Below are 18,541 nucleotides of genomic sequence, written 5' to 3'. Positions count from 1 at the left end.
CACAGTGTGATCAACTATTGCCAAGGAAGGAAAGGTTAGATTTATCAGTCAAAGTTTCCTAAAGGCCCCCTAGGTAACTGAACCCTCAGGAGAAACAATCGTCATGTATTCTTTTTCTGTTGTTTCAGTATCTTCGTAAAGAGTCATTTCAGTATGTTTGGTTCTGTAGCAGAGGTTCTGTGAAGTGCTTATCTTCCTCAGAGGTCCAGAAAGCCTGCGAGTCTGTGGGTAAAGATGGGTAAGGAGAGAGAGGGAAGGAGGCTAGAGAGAGGCTCAGTGCTGATAAGGACAGTGTTCTAAAGCCTCCTGGGGGTGAGGCTGGGGTGCACAAACACCCACGACTAATCTAGACAGAAACTGAATAATCAAGGGGACGACCACTGTGAAGTCATGTGGTCACCTCTCCCTCTAGAAATAAACATTGCCCTCAGTAAGTCTCCCCCCTGCCCCAGAAGAGCATTAGGAAGGTCTGGAGAGGGGGATTATTGGCAGAAATGGAAAAAGCAGGTTGAAGGGATTAGCCTGGAGCAGAGAGCCCAAGAAACCCAAGCCAGTAGATGGAAGGCAGACTTTTCATGGAAGTCTCCAAGCCCACGTCAAGTTCTGGGACCACCAAGTACAAGTCAAAGAGTGCTCATTTAACCCCTTTGGGCCCCCACGGGAGTGGAGGAAGGCTGGACAGAGAGGGAGAAGGGGCCATTGAAGGTACAGTATTTACTATGGGATTTAACTCCTCAAAGGCCTCCCAGTAGCTTCAGATCTGCTCAAGAATCCTTCATGTCCTGCTGGTTTGCAGTGAGTGGCTCACAGCTTCAAGGCCTCCTCTGCCAGATGGAGAACTATTTCAAACATCCTGCCTCTATTTTGTACTCTAGCAATGCAGACAGGAAACGTGACCCCATTTTCAGGTTCTAAAGAGAAATTGTAAGTACCTGAAAGACTGAGGAACATGGTGGCTTTTATTTAAGATGTGGAGATAGAGAGCACATACCTGGACTTGGGCCTGCAGCAGCACCAAGTTGCACCAAGAGTTCCCTTTATTTTCTCTCGCATCTCTGTTCCTCCTTTTCTCTCTGCTGGATTAGCCATGGGGACTCCCAAGTTCTTCATTGTGTGGTCCTGGTACCAAGATTCTCCTGGGAATTATAAAGCTATTCACCTTCTACATCGAGCACTTATTTTTTCCCCAGCAACATAAGTCATCCTTAAGAAGGGTCAGGGTGCTAGCTCTTAAATATATATTAGTCATCCCTTTGTACATTAAATTCTCTTTCTTGGAGACTGCTCCTGAGATGGTGTTCACCGTGCTCCCAGCTGGCCTCCTGAAGTTCTGCCCTGCCTTCCCCACCAGGTACAGTTCAGGAGCTGCCTACCCCATGGTGATAGGTTATCTTCTAGTTGCTTTATTCCTTTCCGTTTTACATTTAGAAAGTATAATTGGAATACATAAACTTCTCTGTGACCACAGCTTTATTTGCAACCCACAGGTTTTGTTATGGCATATTTTCATTATCATTGAATTAATAAAATTCTAATTCCCATTGCGACTTTATCTTTGACCTACATAATGATCAGAAGTATGTTTTTAATATCCAACTATTTGGTAAAATATTGGTTATATAGTTTTAAATTTCTCGCTTATTCGGAAACTTGTTTTATAACCAGAATATAGTCAATTTTATAAATGTGCCACGTGCACCTAAAAATTTCTGCGTGATATATATATTCCATCATTGTTGGTGCGGTGTTTTATGTAAATTTATGCCGAAGTTTTTAATGATGGTATTCAGATCTTCTATAATCTGCTGATTTATTGTTGTGGTTCTATGTTACTGATCTAGGTAATTTAGATTTTTCTATTTCTACTTAGATTTTTGGAATTTCCCTTCATATATTGCATTGAAGTTTAGATTTATAATATATTCCTTGTAAAGTAACAGTGGGTTTTATTATCCTGCCTTATCGCCAGTGATACTTTTTGCTTTCAAATCTATGTTAACATTAAAAAATCTTCTTCAATTTTGCTTATTGTTGTTATGCCATAATTGTTGAATCCTTTCATTTTCAATCTGACTCTTCTCTCTTGTAGGTGGCATAGAATTAGGTTTTTTGTTTGTTTCAATAATCCTTGTCCTTTAATTTGAGTATTTACAGTTAATGTATTTTCTTACAGACCGTATACTCCTTGTTTACTATTTGTCCCACCTTGTTATGTTCCTTTTGCTCTTCTTTCTTCCTTTGAGATTTCTTCAAATTCCATTTTCCCTTGTATTAGCTTGTTATTTTTACATAAATAGCAGTTACACATGTACCATGACTTATTAGCTCTTTTACTGCTTCTCAGGCAATGCTGAGATCTTAAATTTCTTTTACTACTTTTTCCTCTTCCATTTGTTTTAATGCATTCTAATTTTTGATATATTTTATTATTACCCTTTTGTGTTGTTAGATTTTATTTAGGTTTATCCACTTATTTATCCTTTCTGTTATACATAATTCTTTATAAAGTCCTTATTTTCATCTGTGATAATCTTCCTTCTGCCTGCAGGTCTCCCTTTATAATTTAATTCAGTCAGTTCTGATGAGAAAATATTTTCTAAATTTTGTTTGTCTGCAAATTTCCTTATTGCATCTTTCCTTCCAAACAACATTTTCTCTGCCTCTACAATTCCCAATGGGCAGTTCTTTTCTTTAGCACTTAAAAATGTTATTCCATTATTTTCTAGTATCCATTCAGTTTCACTGAGAAGTAAGCTGTAATCTTAATCCTATTGTTCCTTTGAAAGTAATCTCTCTCTTTTTCATCGGGCTGCTTTTAAGATGTCATGCTTTTCTTTGCTATTCTGAATTGTACTGTGGTGATCTTAGGTGTGGTTTTCTTTGTATTTGTTCTTGTTGCGCTTTTTTAGTGCTTATTGAATTTATGGCTCCATATATTCCTTTTAGTTTTAGAGAACTCTCAGCTGTTAATATTTCTGAAATATTGTTTTCATCCCAATCTCTGTCTCCTTTTTTCTTTGGACTCCAGTTTATACATATGATAAAAATGTTTACTGTGGCCCATATGTCTCAAATGAGCTTATGTGTACTTTTTATTCTTTTCGTTTCCCGTGCTTTAGTCTTAATATTGTTACTACTCTATCTTCCAGTTCACTTACCTCTCTTTACCTGTGTCCAATCCACTACCAAGTTTTAAATTTCATATAATTTTTAATTCTATCAGTTCAACTTCAATCAGTTTATAGTTTCTAGTTGTCAAGTTAAATTCTTCACCTTCTCATCTATTTTCTTGAACTTGATAATATTTACCAAAATATGTAAGATCTTTAATGTTTAGGTCATCTATGATTCTGATTCTGTTTTGTTTTTTATTCTAATTCTCCTTTTCTTGGTAGTCTTGGTGGTTCTTCAGTGAATACCAGACTTGGGATATGACAAGTTGTAGAGAATCTGAATGACATTACAGTTGCCCTTTGGACAACCTGGGTTTGAACTGCACAGATCCACTTATACATGGATTTTTTTTTCAATAAGTAATACAGTACTACATGAGCTGTGGTTGGTTGAATCCTCAGATTCAGAACCACAGATAAGAAGGGCCGACCATAAAGTTATATGTGTATTTTTGACTGCACAGGGAGTCAGCGTCTCTAACTCCAACATTGTTCCAGGGTCAACTGTATTTTCTTGAGGAGAGAATTTCCTATTCTTAGGTAAGGAGCAGAGGGGAAGATCACCTCAGTCACCTGGACCAACTTCATACTCATTTTCCTTCTTTATAAGGTTCAATGTAGATGTTGCATCAACCTTCCTAACACACAGACACACAGACACACACACACACACAGACATATGTAGAGACTTCCAATATCCTAATTCATATCATTAGTTTTCCATTGGGCCACAAATCTTTCATAGGTTCTGAACCCCAATTTTGTCTCTTCAGCATTATGAGCCAACTAAGTCTTTGCTTTGACTTCAGTTAGCTTTTGTTTGACTTCTTAGCATCTTGTCTTGTCTACCTTTTATACATGGAAAATACTGCAAGGGAACACTGTTGCTGAATGCAGCTCCGTTCTCTGAATCTTTACTCTCTCTGTGATTTTGGTCCTTAAAATTCTAGCTGCCTTGTTATTTCTCAATTCCAACTCTGGTTTCCTTAGTCCTATGACATTGTCCTAAGTTCTACTGGCTTTTCTACCTCCTAGGAGCCACATTTGGTTTCTCAGACTTTTGCTCTTCATCAGTAGTTCCTAAATGACTGGGCTAGAATCGCATGTGCAGAATATTGTTCTCACTTCAGTGAGTTTCTTTCTCTATTTTACTTTTCTAGGTCATGGCTACCTCAGTAGCTTTCTAACGCTCACAGTCAAATGTTGCTTATGATTTATCTGGCCTTTCTAGTATGTTTTCCTAAGGTAAACTGATATAGTTGGAAACAGAAGTTCGTACCCACCATTTAAAAAATTCTGTTTTGTCTTTCTATGAATTCTTTTTGTCCCATCTTCTGTCACTTTTTCCTACCCAAAATTCCCATTCTCACAGATAGATTATTTTAAGATTAAAAATTATTATTAAGCTAATATGTTAATTTTGAAAGGAATTAATTTTGCTTTGAACAAGAACACAGATTGGTGAATGGAACATGGAAGAATCCTTAAGACCTTTTTCATCTCTAAGAGTAGTATCCAACCATCGGTACCATCATAAGTTTGTCAACTATGGAAGAAAGCAGTCTTTATAAAATCAGCATTTTTTTTCTTATTTTTTTGGGTGTCACCAGGACTTGCCTTAGACCACAACTCCTGGCAACACCAAATATAAATGAACCCTGTTACCCATGGGCGTTTACTTGGCTCTGCCACCCTAAGATTGGCCTCCTGGCTCCTTAACCCCAGGGGACTCTAAGCCCTGGGCCACATTCTTGAACCCAAGCCCTGCTCCTCTGTCAGTGGGCAGAATAGTCCTGATACCCCCTGGACCAGGGACTGGGCACATGGCCCACATCTGCCACCACACGGGTCAGGGCGAGAGGGAAGAGGGACCTTGACATTCTCTTCTGGTTTCCCTCTGGGGCTTGGAGTCAGATCCAGGCAAAGACCCCTCCCTTCCGTGTGGAGCTCCTGGCCCCTCATTTGCAGCGCCCAAAACCTGCCTCTGGGGAACCCCTCATTTTGCTCCTTTCTTTGGCTGAGGGTGCTCAGGAAGGAAGCACTGCTGAGACCCAGAATCCCAGGCCAGAAGATGCCCAACGAAGTAGGCTAGGCCAGCCCCAGGACATGATACTGGAACTCCCTCCTAAACAAGACTGAACTCATCACACAGATGGGGAAACTGAGGTCGAAGAGGGCAACGGCTTACTGGTGGAGCCTGGAGCAGAGTCTCTAATGGACACATTCCATGTTACCACCAAAACATGGGATTTCTAGAGTGCAGCTCACCCCGTGCTGACCCCCCCCCCTTAGCCTGGCCACCAAGGTCTCGCCTCCATAATCCCATCCCACGACACCCCCTTCCTGTGTCCCACACAACAGCCAGATTAGACCCCTTGCCCTCAGGCTGTCGTTCACAGGGCTCCTTCTCCCACCTCTGCCTGCCCAAGTTCAACCAGCCTCTTTAGGGTCCGGCTCAATGCCAGCTCCTTCGTGAGTCACCCAGAGCCCTCCTGCTCCTCTAACCTTCCGAGGTGCTTTGCCTCCACCCTCACACCCCGCGCTCTGTTGTCCACGTGAGCTGTGGTTACGGAGTGTGAGCTTCCTGAAGCCGCAGACCACCTCCCCTCTGGGCCCCAGCACCTGGCGCAGTACCCAGCACTCAGTAGGTGCTCAGTAAAATCTCCTCCTCATCTGATGCCCTGCCATGTCCTACCGATAACTGACAATAATGCCTACTGTTTATCGAGCATATACCATAAGCCCGGCTCTGGTACTGTCTCCCATCCTCATGTGATGGACCCAGGTCACAGAGGTTGTGTGACTTTCCTGAGGTCACAGCTCTGGAACTGGAACCCCACGGGTTCTTGTGCCTATATGAGTCTCCTTTCCTTCCCACTCACCTCTTCTAGGTCAGACCACCATCATTTCCTCACCCTGTCCTGTCACTAAAGACTTCCCATGACTCCTTGTGGCCCACTAGACAAAATCTAAACCCCTGAGCATGGCATCTAAACTCTGTGACATCTGGCTTCTTCCCTCTTTGCAGCTTCTCTTCTAGTCTCTGAGCATCATCTCAGTTTCCAGCCTACTGTACCTTGATTTACTTGTAGGCTCTGCACATGCTTTGCCCTCTGCCTAGAACACCCTTCCCCTACTTTTCCTCCTGTGAACTCCTACACATCTCTCAACATCCAAGATCAAGGGTTACCTTCCATTCTAGTCAGATGAGACAAGCAGCAAACGAATTGGACACAAAATTGAGAGCTCTACGAGGGAAGGACCTGTGTCATCGTAGTATCCCCAATGCTTAACCCATAATCAGTGCTCAGTCAACATTTGTTGAATGAATAAATGAATACTCTATATATTCTTGTTGACTAAACGGAGAAATGGCAAAAGAATACAAGGCCACAGTATGCAGGGCTGGAGGTGGAAGGGAAGACACTGAGGCCAGGAAGGCCAAGGACGTGGTGGAGTACAGTAACAAGTACTTCAGGGGCTGCTCTGCAGCAGAGCCACGCTCTTGGCAGAGGGAGTGTTTGTGAGAGACAGAGGAAGGAAAGTGATGGTGTGAGGGAGGCTCTGAAAGTGTGTGTGTGCACGCAGACGCGCATGTGAGAAGGCGGTGGGGATGTATGCGGGGGAGTGTGCGTGTGTGAGTGTGCTGCATTTGTGAATCAGTCTGTGAGAGCGGTGCTGAGGAAGTATGTGAAGGAGCGCGTGTACGTGGCTTGTGGGTCTGTGGCGGAGAGCCCGTGCGTTCTATTTGTGCATGGGGGTCTGCGTGAGAAGGCGAGGGTGTGGGCCACGAAGGCTGTGCCGGAGGTTGTGCATGTCTGCGGGGCAAGGGGGTGGGGACAGTGATTGAGAAAGACAACAAGGAGGGGACACCTAAGAGGGGTGTGAGGGAGAAACCGTAAGTGTGCGGGTGTGGAGGGTGTCGTGAGCACGTGCAGGAGGAGACGGTGTGACCGTGAGTGTGCACGACGCGGAGGGTAAGGTAGGATGTCAGGGCGCTGCTGAGGGTGTGGCTGCATGGCCTCGGCCACGGGCCGGGAGCCAGAGGTGGGGGCTGGCCCTGGGCCCAGGGTGGGGGGCTCTGACCGAGCAGAAGGTTCCTCAGAGTTCTCCCTGGAGCCACGGGTGCCAGATCACCACATCCCCAGGTAGAGAGGTCGAGCAGGAGGCCCAGGTGTGTGTGTGCGCCTCACATTTTGTCCACAGCAAAACCTCTGGGCATTTATTTGTCTTTGTCTGTGTCCGGGTGTGCACACCTGTGCTTGTGTGCGTGCTGCCGGCTGTGTGTCTGTGCCTGTCTTTGTCTCTGTATGTATCTGGGCCTTTGTCTCAGTGTGTGTGGCGGTTGGTCTAGGCTTGCCCACAAGATTGTGTCTGGAGTTGTGTGTGTCTACGTGTATCTGTGCCTGTGGGGCACCGGGCGTCCTTGATCTGTGCATGTCTAAGTAGGGCTGCGAGCATCCCCCTGGACCGCCTGTTTGTATCTCTGTCTGTGTGGCCTTAGTGTGAGTGGGAGAACGTTGTGCTTTGGAGACTGTGGATCTAGATCTCGGTGTATCTTTAAGTGTGAGTGTGTGCTTGTGTATCTGCATGTGAGAGTCTGCCATGCGTTGTAGTATGGAAATGCTTATGTGTGTCTGTGGAAGGTGCGTTTGTGAGACCAACGATCTCCGTGTGTCTCTGTGCCTCTGTGTGTGTATGTGTGTGTTGGGTGTGAGGGGTTTGTCACAGACTGGTGAGCAAGTTAATCTCAGACTCCGTGACACGTGGAATAAAATCACGCTCCCATAATGGAAGAGAACCAACTCTTCACCCTCTGCCCTGGGGGAGCCAGTGGGGGCCAGGGCCAGGCTTAGGCCCCTATGCAGGGCCCCCTGTGGCCTCAGCACCCTACCCCCGCCTCTCCTCTGCCACACCAGGCTCATTCTGCCTCCAGAGTGCCCCGGTGCCCACTGCTGGCTGGGCTAGGCTCCAGGACATGTGACGGAGCCTTAGAGGACTGTCCTGGGCCCCCCAGCCCCACCCACTGCTGAGGAGGGCCCTGCCCCAGATGGGAGGGCGGGTGCAGGAAGGAATCTTTGGGCCCCTCCTCCTTCCGGAGGGGAGGGATGAGCTGCAGGCCCGACCTGGATCTTCCATCTCTCAGCAACAAGATTCCTGGTGAGCAGGCTGCGAGGCTTGGCAGGGCGCCTGCCGGAGACCCGCCCTCACCCGCCAGGACGCCTGGGTCCCCAGGGCCGGGCAGCAGCGGGTTCCCTGGGGAGCTAGGAGGGCCCCAGAACTTCAGGCTACAGCTGCCCAGGACTATGGGAAAGCCAGACCCTTCCAGGCTCCCACCCCCAACCACACACGGCTCCTCAGCCCCCCAGGCAAACTGCCACCCTTCTTCTGGCCTCTCCCCAGCCTCGGCCTTTGCTTCACAAAGCAGACCAGCCACCCAGCACCACCCACTCCCTACCTGAGCCTCAGCGCACACCCAGCCTGAGTTCAAGACCTCACCTCTGGGTTTGAGGGCTCTCAAGGCCAGGACTGTGCTGCTTATCTCAGAATGGGGCTTCTGAGGACAGGGCCATGTGTCCCGCAGCTGTGAAATCCCTCTTGGTCTTAGCACTCCTTCCTGACTGAGCAGTCAGGCACCAGGAGAGGATTTCAAACCCAAGGCTGGGGAAACTGAGGCAGTGAAGCTCTCTGCCCTGCCTACTGTTATGAATCAGAGGCCAAATCCAGTAGTCTAGACACACAAGTTCTTAATTCTGTCCAGCGGCAGTGGCTGCAACTTGTCCTTCCCCATAGGGGGTGCAATTTCGGGGTGGGGGAGGCATCAGTTGGAGGGAGAGGGGAATGGGCAGGTGGACCCCCCTCAACCCTCAGACTTGGATGAGCAGCCGGAGAGGTTTGGTAAGAGATTAAGGTCGAGGAGAGGAGAACCCAGATGCTCCAAGATTTATGACCGTAATTCTTCTCCCTTAAATTCCCCTCCAAGCCCCCCAGCCCTAGCCTGGTCCCTCCAGGGTCATGCTGTGGCCCCAGGCCAATGTCAAGGCCTTAACGCATCCATCAGTTGTTGCCAGGGAGTTTCCACCCCAATGGGTCCCAAAGGGAGGAGATCAACTGACACTATGGGCCCAGACCGACGGGGAAGGGGCATGGCCCTAAAGAGGTGGCCAACAGCCCCCTGCCCCCTCCCAGGATGTAGGGGCTCACAACCTCCAGGGAAGAAGCTAGGCTGGTGGGTGGGGTCCAGGAGGAGGTGACCTCCCAGCTCTGGCACTACTCCCAGCCCCGCCCTTCCAACAGGCCAGGAGACCTGGGATCCCACGGGGCCCTACAGCTTACAGGGTGTGTGGCCTTGGGCCCTTGTTGCTCCTCTCCAAGCCTCAGCCTCCCCACCACACAATGCAGGAAGTGGTCTGGATACCCCAGGCATCCCCCTTCAGCTCCGCTCCCTCAGTGCTAAGCCCTGCCCTCTCTCCAGTCCAGGGGTGTCACCTAGAATCTGGGCCAGATGGGGTGAGGCTTTGACAGTTAACTGGAGGAGCCCCTGAAGCCACCCAAGTCAGAGCTGAAGAGCGTATGGTGCTCACTCCTCCACCGCACATCCATTTTCCAGAAGAGTGAAACTGAGGCCCTGAGAGAAGGTCGGGGTCTGCGCCAAGACCTGAGTGTTACTGGTGGGATGGTTAAGAGCACAGGCTCTGGGGACAGAAAGACTTAAGATTAAAATGTCAGCTGCAACAGAAACTTGTTATGTGAAGTCCCTTGCCTTCTCAGCCTCAGATTCCTCATCCATAAAATGGGCAATAGTGCCTTCCTCCCACGACTGCTGAGTTGAAATAAGAAAACGCACGTAAAGGGCTCGGCCAGTGTAGCAAACGCTTGGACAGTGGTAACTATCATGACTATGGGTAGTATTAACACAAAGCCAAGTGGCCGGGGGGAAGGGTAGGTGGGGTCCCGACCTGGCTCATCCTCCAGACCAGGAGGGCCAGCCAAATTCCTCAGAGCCCCCCAGCTGTCTCCCCTCTTCGTTAAAGGCCTCTCATTAGTGAGCCTGGGCACCTGCCCCCCCACACGTAATAAGCCTCATTAGTATCTTAGCCCCAAGCTCTGAGCCCAGAGTCTGTGCATGTGCACACGCGTGAGGGTGGGGGGCTGCGACAGGCCACCAGCCAGGAGACAGCATCCCCGCCAACCACAGCCCCTGACTGTCATCAGTAGGGCCCGTCACCACCCAGCTTGTCACCTGCCTGCCTCACACCTGCACCACCTGTCACCCACCCAGCCCATCACCCACCCAGCCCATCACCTGCACCACCTGTCACCCACCCAGCTCGTCACCCACCCAGTCCATCACCTGCACCACCTGTCACCCACCCAGCTCGTCACCCACCCAGCCCATCACCTGCACCACCTGTCACCCACCCAGCTCGTCACCCACCCAGCCCATCACCTGCACCACCTGTCACCCACCCAGCCTGTCACCGGAGCTGCCTGACAGGCCTCTGGGTGGGGGACAGGAGATGGGGAGGAGAAGACCACAGGGGTGTGGAGCTGGGGGCCCCAGAGACCCTGTTAGACCCCCACTTCAGCTCGGCATCCTGCAGCATCGCCATGGCAACGTCTCAGCTGCAACCACTTTCCCAAACATCCCTCCCGCCCCCCAGGCCCTGCTCTTAGCTGAGCTGAGGCTGAGAAGAGCCTTGACTGACAGCAGAATGGGACAGGAAGGAGCTGCTCATCAGCTGGCTGGCCTTGGCCATCCCTGCCCTCTCTGGACTTCGTTACTCCATCTGCAAAATGGAGGGGCTGGAACTAGGAAGGCCCCTGAACAGTGGGTCATCCCTTCCCAGCCTGGATTTGCTGAGCCAGTGGCCAGTTAACCTGTGAAGGCTGGTGGGGGCGGGGTACAAAAGGACAGGGGGTTCTGGGTTCTTCCACACTCCTTTGCCCTGGCCCAGCTCACACAGGCTGGGCCTCTGGCCCAAACTCACATAGCAAAAGAGGAGCAGCAGGCTGGAAGGCAGAGGGGCTCTGCCACAGGACTGCCAGCTGGAGATGATGCCACAGTGGGTGACCCAAGGCTGAGTTGGCCCCCACCTCCAAGCTGCATTATTTATAAAACCCAGAGCTCCTAGCCGAGCAACAGCTGCGGTGCCGCCCCTCCAGGGGGCACAGGCAGCGGTGGAAGGGTGGTGTCTCCCCGGGGGAGCCCCCTGGGGTCCCGGGCTCCCTCCACAGCTGGCTGGGGCAGAGGCTGAGGTGGGAAAGGGGCGGCTGCGCCATCCTTCCCCTCCCAGTCCCCTCTCCTCTCCTCTCCTCCAGGCAGGCAGGCGGTGATAGGATTACTTCTGCATGACTGCCCGCTCCACAGGGTTCCAGAGACCCTCCTGCCTGCAACAATCTAAAATTCCTGTAGCCTGGCCTCTCTCCCTTTCTCCCCACAGTGAATGCTCCAGCTTCTAGCACAGTGTGCCCGCGGCCGCCACCACCACCAGCGAGCTGGCCGGGGCCCCAGGTCCCCGGAGCCATGGGCAAAGGTAGACCCATCCTCGGGGTGTCCCTCGGAACCCTCTGAGGCCCAGGCCCTGGCCCATCCCCTCCGGCCCCTGGTGCCCGTCAGGCCCCACAGGGCAAGGCTCAAGCTGGGGTCGGGCCTGCCAGCTGCGCCAAGGAGGACCAGCACATACGTGCAAACACACCTGGTGGGTCCTGGCGTGCCTGGCCACATCCTCTGCTGCCAAAACCTGGATGTCCCCACCTCTGCTCTAACCGCCCCCTCCCTAACCTCACTAATCCTTGCTACCCTGGGGTGGGCAGACAGCTGGGCCAGGCCAGCGCCTGTGGCTCCCCAGGGCACAAGAAGCAGGCAAGAGATCGATCCACTGAATTTTTTAAGGCTCTAATGGAGCCTGCCTCCCCAGACTTGGGGCCTGGGACACAGGCGATCTCTCAGGGACCCCTCCCTCAGCATTGCAGTTGCTTCCTCTTTCAGGTCTAGGGGGTCGGGGCACCTTTCTAGGAGCCTTTCCCCCAACAAGAGAAGAGGCACAAGGGGCCCCTGGGAAAGAGATGGGATTGGGGGGCTGTGAGCAATACCCAGAGGCCCCCCCAGTCTCCCCAGCCCTAATGCAGGCAGAAGCAGCTCAGCCTCTAAATCACTCCCCTCATGCTGCCCTCTGAGGCGGATTCTGTGCATCTGTAATTAGGGGGTGGAACAGATGGTGGAGATTCTGTTTAAAATCATGCATCTAGTAAAGTAACCTTCACTGTTGGAACTGACTCCCAGGGAGACCAAGCCCCAAGCCCGGATCTGGGGGTGGGGTGGGAGGGGAAGCATGTCAAGCCAGCACCTTCTCCATCTTTTTTTCCAGAAGCTCCAGACCCAGTGTCCCCCTCAGGTGAGCCCAAGAAGAGGGGGATTTGGCAAGCACCTGAGAATGTGCAGGCTGGGGGTAAATCCCCCTGCCCAGACCCCCCTACCCCCACCCATACACGACAGAGTCAGGGCATGGCTGGGTACTCAGAGTTCTTGGCTGACACACCAGGATGACCAGGTGCCAAGAGCCCCCAAAGAGGCCCCAAACCCCCAAAGCCCAGGCCAGGGTGCCCAGAGCACAGGGTCTTGGGTGGGGCAGCTTTGAACCAGATGTACAGCCTCACTGTCCAGGAATGAAAGGCCTGGGGCAATGAGGGGGTTGGAGATGCCTCCCCAGGCAGAGGAGGCTCTGGGAAGTGGGGGAGGACCAGGCAGCCGAGAATGAGAGCACGGAAGAGTGGGCCAGTGTGTCTGCAAGGCTGAGGCTATCTGGGGGGAGTTTGGGGGAGGGAGGCTGGGGAGGACAAGGTGGGGTGGGGGAGCGGTGATGGAGAGCGCTGAGGAGGGAGGCTGTGCTGGAACGTGTGATGGTGGGAGTGCGGCTGCAGGGTGAGGTGTGGGCGCAGGGCAGAGCTGCTCTGAGGGGTGACTGGGCTGGGGCCCTGTGTGTTTGTGTATGAGTGCGGGACTGGTGTTTGGAGAGGGGTGGGGGCTGTCCCTGGGCCCTTGGATGGCTGAGGAAAGTACTGGAGCTGGAGCTTGCTGGGGAACACACAGAGGACTGCTTGTTTGCGGAGGTGCTGGGATCTGGGGGGGTGTGTGCGTGTGCGGGATGCGCATGCACGTGCACGGCCTGGAAGGTACGAGAAGCTGAGAGGACATTACTGTTCAAAGATGCACCGTGTCTGTGTGTTTGAGGTAAATGGTGTGGCTACAGGGGTGTGCTCTGCGTGGGTGTTGAGGCGGTGTGTGTACGTGTATGTCGCGGGGAGAGTTTGGAAAGGTGTAGGGGGCTGTATCGGTGTGTCTGGGGACGTGATGAGCTGCAGCGGAGGGAAACGCTGGGGCCGTCGGGAGAGTCTGTGGGTGTCTGGTTAGGTGCTGGGACTCTGAGAACCTGAGTGTGTGGAAGGTATTAGGGCTACAGTAGGGTCCTGGGTGTATCTGGGGAGGTGCTGGGATTGGAGGAAGAGTTGATCTGTTTCAGGATGTGGTAGAAGCCTTGTGTGTGTGTGTTGGGGTGTCTGGGGGTATATTGGGGGTCATAAACATCTGGGTTTTGGTTAAGTACTAGGGCTGTAATATGTGTTTGGGTGGGTAGGCATGTGGTGGTTGTGTGTTTGGGGGCGTGCTGGGGCTGTGTGTTTAGGGGTGCTGGAGCTGTGAGTGGGGAAGTGGTTGTGTATTTAGGAGGTACAAGGGGCTGGAGTTGGGCCCCTGTGCCCAGACAGGTGATGGGGCTGCGGGGTGAGGGCGGGTGCCCCTCTGAGGAGGTGAAGGGCAGAGTCCTGGCCTTTGCTCAGGGGCCCACCTGGGGACTGCCCGCTAGAGCCCCTCTGCCGGTGGTGCCCGCCCACCCCCAGACCCCACGTCCGGGTGTCGAGACAGGCAGTCCATCTGTCTCTTCCTGTGCCCAGGCCGAAGGAGCAGTGCCGCCTCCTCGCTCCCTGGGGGGGCGGCAGCAGATCCCAGCCCACCCATCTGCCTTCAGATGGTCGAGGCAGGAGCCTCCACAAAGCTGCCTGGAGGGCATCCCTGTGTTTGAAGAGGCACGGGCTGGGGGGTGGGGGGAACTGCACAGCAAACAGTCCTCGTGGAGACTCCTTTGAAAACCACTGACGCCAGGAGAGACAAAGAGGGAGGACAGGGGCGGGTATGTCTGTCCTTGTACGTCGTGCGGGTCAGCGCCCAACTGTGTGCCTTGGAGCCCCTTCGCATGTGTTCATGCCGGTGGCCTCTGTTCAAGCAGCATCCTTGCCTTGGAAAACAGCCCTCCAACCCAGGCTACGAGCTCACAGCCTCACACAGGCAGCTACCCCCTCATCCATGCACCCTGCCTACACTACACTCACACGCAAACATCCCCCACACCTTCACATCTGCAGAACACGGCACCCTGGTACACATGCCCCTCAGCCCCAGAGTCCCAGTCCTTCACATGTGTACGCCCATGACACACACCCGCACACTGCAAAGCCAGGTACAGCCACATGCACCTGTCACATATGCATGCCTCCACACAGACATACCCGACAAGTAGCTGTCACACCCACACCCACACACTCCACACACCTTGAGGAGTGGATCTCCCTGTCACACCCATATCCCACCTCATATGCACTCAGTCTCTCTCATACACATTGTAACAGATACTCACCATCCCTGATACCTGTACATACGTGCACATGTTTGTACACGTGCATACACACTCTCACCAGCTCTCAGCTCTTTCACACCAGCCAGTTTCTCTGTGTCCAGGCCAGGCCCTGCAGGAAGGCTGCCACCGGCTGAAAGTGTCTCCTGCCTCCCTGCCCTGCCAGCTAGGTCAGAGTGGGGGGCATACCCCCCCACCATGGCTCCCTGGGAACCCTGATCTTCCCCTCCAGAGAGAAAGAGTCCTCTCTCTGCTCTGGGGTGTCTGCCACTGTTGTGTGAGAGTGTGACTGTGTATGTGTGTGTATCACATGTTTTGAGAAGCCATGATGAGGCCTGTGTGTCACTGCCTGTATGGGTAAGAAAGCATAGGGACAGGTTCACCGGTTATGTTTGTGAGATTCAAGATGAGTGTGAGAGCAGAGACATGTATGCCACAAAATGTGTATTTGTGAGTGTGTGTGAGGCCAGGCCCCTGTGGACAGGTGTGAGTATGGGGGGGTGCACTTATACAAGGAGACACACGGTGAGTGTGAGTGGGGAGTGAGTGGGAAGTATTCTGGGATATTTTCTGAGAGAAGGGGTATGTACATTTGTGAGTAGGGGTCAGGGCTACGAGAGGCACCCTCCGCAACTCCCTCCCCTCCCTCCCCCTACAAAGAGATCAGGGGAAAGGGGTCTCTGGGATCTGGGGAGGGAAGCAGGAGAAAACACCTTCCAGATTCTCATCAAATCCTTGTTTGTGGTTTGTAGCCTTCAGTCTCTCCTCTCTCTTTCTCTCGGTCTCGGTTTCCCCCTTTCTTTATCTCTTCCTGCCCCTCCCTCTCTCCCCCGTATCTCTCCTTCTCCCATCTCAGTTACCTTGTCTCCCCCCTTGGATCTCCCTGTCTCCAAGTCTCTGTCTCTGTCTGTCTGTTACTCTCTCCCCAGGCCCTTCCATTTTTCTGACTCCTGTCTCTGCCAGCACCTCTGTATGTCCGTCTCTCCCAGCCCTGGTCCATCTGTCTGTCTCTCTCCGTCTGCCTGTGCGTGGGTGTCTCTGTCCATCTGCTCCGCCACCCATCTGTCTGGTTGTCTGTGCTAGTCCTTCTAAGGGTGCCCACTCGCTCACCAAGACACCCTCCCCCAGGTCAGCAAAGGCCTCTCCTGGCTCAGGGGGCGGGGAGGGGGTGCAGAGCTGCAGCTTCTGGAAGCTTCAGTAGCAGCTGGCTGACCTGGGAGTTCGGGGCCAGCCAGCTGCAGAAGTGGCCCCTCCCCTGGGCTCCCAAGCCAAGGACCCCAGAGCAGAGAGAGGAGAAAGCAGGGCCTCACTGCAGCTGAGTCTGTGTGTGCGCGCGTAGGGGGAGGCAGGGGGCCTCACTTTGCCTTCACTTCACCGTTCCCCCCAAAGCCAGGCCCTGTAGGAGAGGAAGCTTCAGTGCCCACCTCCCTCATCCCCTCACCAATGGAAGAGATGCTGGGGATCCAGGAGGGAAGGGCTGGGGGATGCCAGGCCTTGGACGAAGCCATAGCTTCCTGTCAGATGGGTGGGAGGGGGGCTCCTTCCCTCCTCCTTCCCAGGCAGTCCCTGGGGATCCCTCCAGTGCTGGTCCCAGCTCCGGACACGAGGGGCCCCATAGGCAGTTCTCACCAGCTCCCACAGGGACCATTCCTACCTCCCAGCTGCCCCAGAGCCTCTGAGCCACAGGGATAAGGCGGAGGGGGGTGGATCACAAGGGTGTCTCCTCCCTCCCCAAATGGAGGTTGGCTCTGGACATCTGGAGTTCGTGGCCCTGTCTATGCCCTGGCCATCCTGAGAGGCCCCAGGCAGTTCCACCTACCATTGCCAGCCCGGCACCACACACACACACACTGCACCCCAGCACTCGTGGCCCACCACCGCCACTCCCTGGCCCAGCAACTCTGAGGGCTCAAGAGGAGCCCTACCGCGGAGACCTGCACCCTACACTGACTGGTGGCAGCCTCCAGCAGGGCCCCCGGCACAAAGCCAGCAGCTGGAGGAAGTACCCCCCAACACTTCCCAGGAGGCTCTGTTCCTCCCTCTCTAAGAAGAGCTCACAGTCCAAATCCCACAATAGATGGGGAAACTGAGGAAGGGATGGGATGACACAGTCAGTCATTCTTCCTGAGACCCTGGGGTGGGATCATAAATGAGGAATAGGGAATGAAAAGGATGCCGCAGGGGCAGAATCTGGCTCCTTCCTGACCTGCCACGGGCAAAGTCCATGTTGGCTGCACAGCCCTGCACAGCCCTACCGCTGGGCCAGGGCCAGGGGCTGGCTCCCTCCCTCTAGAGCTCTCCTTGCCCCTGGCTGGGCCCCCTCCCTCTCCTCACTTCTGAGCAGCCCTCCCTGCCCTCTCCCTCCCAGCTCTGGCTCTCTCATCCTCAGCTCTTGGAAGCCTGACTCACTGTTTCCCCTCCTCTCTCCCCTCCCTCCCTCTCTCCTGGCAGCGGCGCCTCCCCCTCCCCTGGGGGGGCTCTGGCCACAAGGGTGCCCGCCTGCTCCTCTCCCCAGGCTCTGGCCCCCTCTGCACCCAGGAGGCCCCCTGCAGCTGTTCCAGCTCTCTAACTACAGAGGTGGACGGAAAGAGCCTAGGTCCCAGGCAAGCAAGGGGAGGGGACCCCTCTAGACTGGATTTCCTCCTGTCAAACAAGGTAGGGGGGATCCAACCGGATGACACCCCTGGTGTCTCTAACAGTCCTAATGTTCCCCGCTTTTAAAAGCCCGGTGCCTCCTGACAGAGCGCCCACAACCTGTGGGGTGCTGTACCTGCCTCAGGCTCCGCCCCCAGTTCCAAAGAAGAGGTCGGCTCTGTTCCCAGACATTTGGGGAGTGGGGAGACACTGCCCTGGGGCAGGAGAATTAGTCAAGTGACCCCTGGAATCCTCCTGTCTCCCCGTTCTCCCTCCTCCTGTGGGAGAGCTTCCTTCTCTCTCTCTCCCACCTGTCCTCCCTTTTCCCAGAGACGTTTGCTTGTCTCTCCTTCAGATACTATCCTAGCAGCAATTGATCTTGGGTGAGAGGCTCTCAGTGCCCACTCATTTTGGGCTGTGGGGTGGGGAATGGCACATGCCTAGGCCTTTTTGGTCCCCTGGATGCCATCTCCAGGGGCTGTGATCCTGGCTCTTCTCCTTGACCGTTTTCTCTCTCACCCCCTCATCCCTGGCTTCTGTCACCATCTTTTCCTCTTTCCACCTCATGTCGGGCTCTCTGGGTCTCTTTCCTCCCCACCTCCCCCAGCTCTCTCCCTGGGGGGCCCATCTGCTGACATTAGCAACAATGTTACCGTTGCTCCCCCCCTTCAGTTCCCAGCTCCACCCCATCCTGGCTTCCCCCTCCCCGGATCTGTCCCAAGAGACCCAGGGGACCCAGAGGCAGAGCTGGGCTCCATCCCATAATGGTGAGTCTGCTTGACCTCACTAATCACACCAGAAGTGCCTGGGCATCTGGTATGAAGGCATGGCACCCTGTGGTCTTGGGTGGCTGGCCTGAGGCACAGAGCTCTGTATTCCACAAACCAAAAAAAAAGAAGTTGACTTGGGGTGGGGCAGAGCAGAGAAGAGGGGAAGTGAGGGGGATCAGGTTTGCCTGGAGGAAGCCCCTGTCCAATGGGGAACAGAGGCAAGAGGAGGTAGTGGCTCGAGCCAGCACTCCAGGCTGATTGAGAACAAGCAATG

General features: G+C 53.3%; 1 protein-coding gene and 1 pseudogene across 1 annotated transcript in view; one reads left to right on the top strand and one right to left on the bottom strand.

Annotated features, from left to right (window-relative positions):
• The window catches only part of LOC137210251 (UDP-N-acetylglucosamine--peptide N-acetylglucosaminyltransferase 110 kDa subunit pseudogene), a 632,586-nt pseudogene that overhangs the window by 99,281 nt on the left and 514,764 nt on the right, over nt 1-18,541 (top strand).
• LOC137210080 (uncharacterized) overlaps nt 1-18,541 on the bottom strand; it is a 90,850-nt gene that overhangs the window by 7,090 nt on the left and 65,219 nt on the right. The window contains exon 8 of the mRNA XM_067711696.1: nt 992-1,136. Coding sequence (XP_067567797.1) covers nt 992-1,136 — 145 coding nt within the window. The remainder of the gene's footprint in view (nt 1-991; nt 1,137-18,541) is intronic.

The sequence above is a fragment of the Pseudorca crassidens genome, chromosome 17, assembly GCF_039906515.1.
Source record: "Pseudorca crassidens isolate mPseCra1 chromosome 17, mPseCra1.hap1, whole genome shotgun sequence".
NCBI classification, from domain to species: domain Eukaryota; kingdom Metazoa; phylum Chordata; class Mammalia; order Artiodactyla; family Delphinidae; genus Pseudorca; species Pseudorca crassidens.
This window is presented reverse-complemented; position numbering and strand designations above follow the sequence as displayed.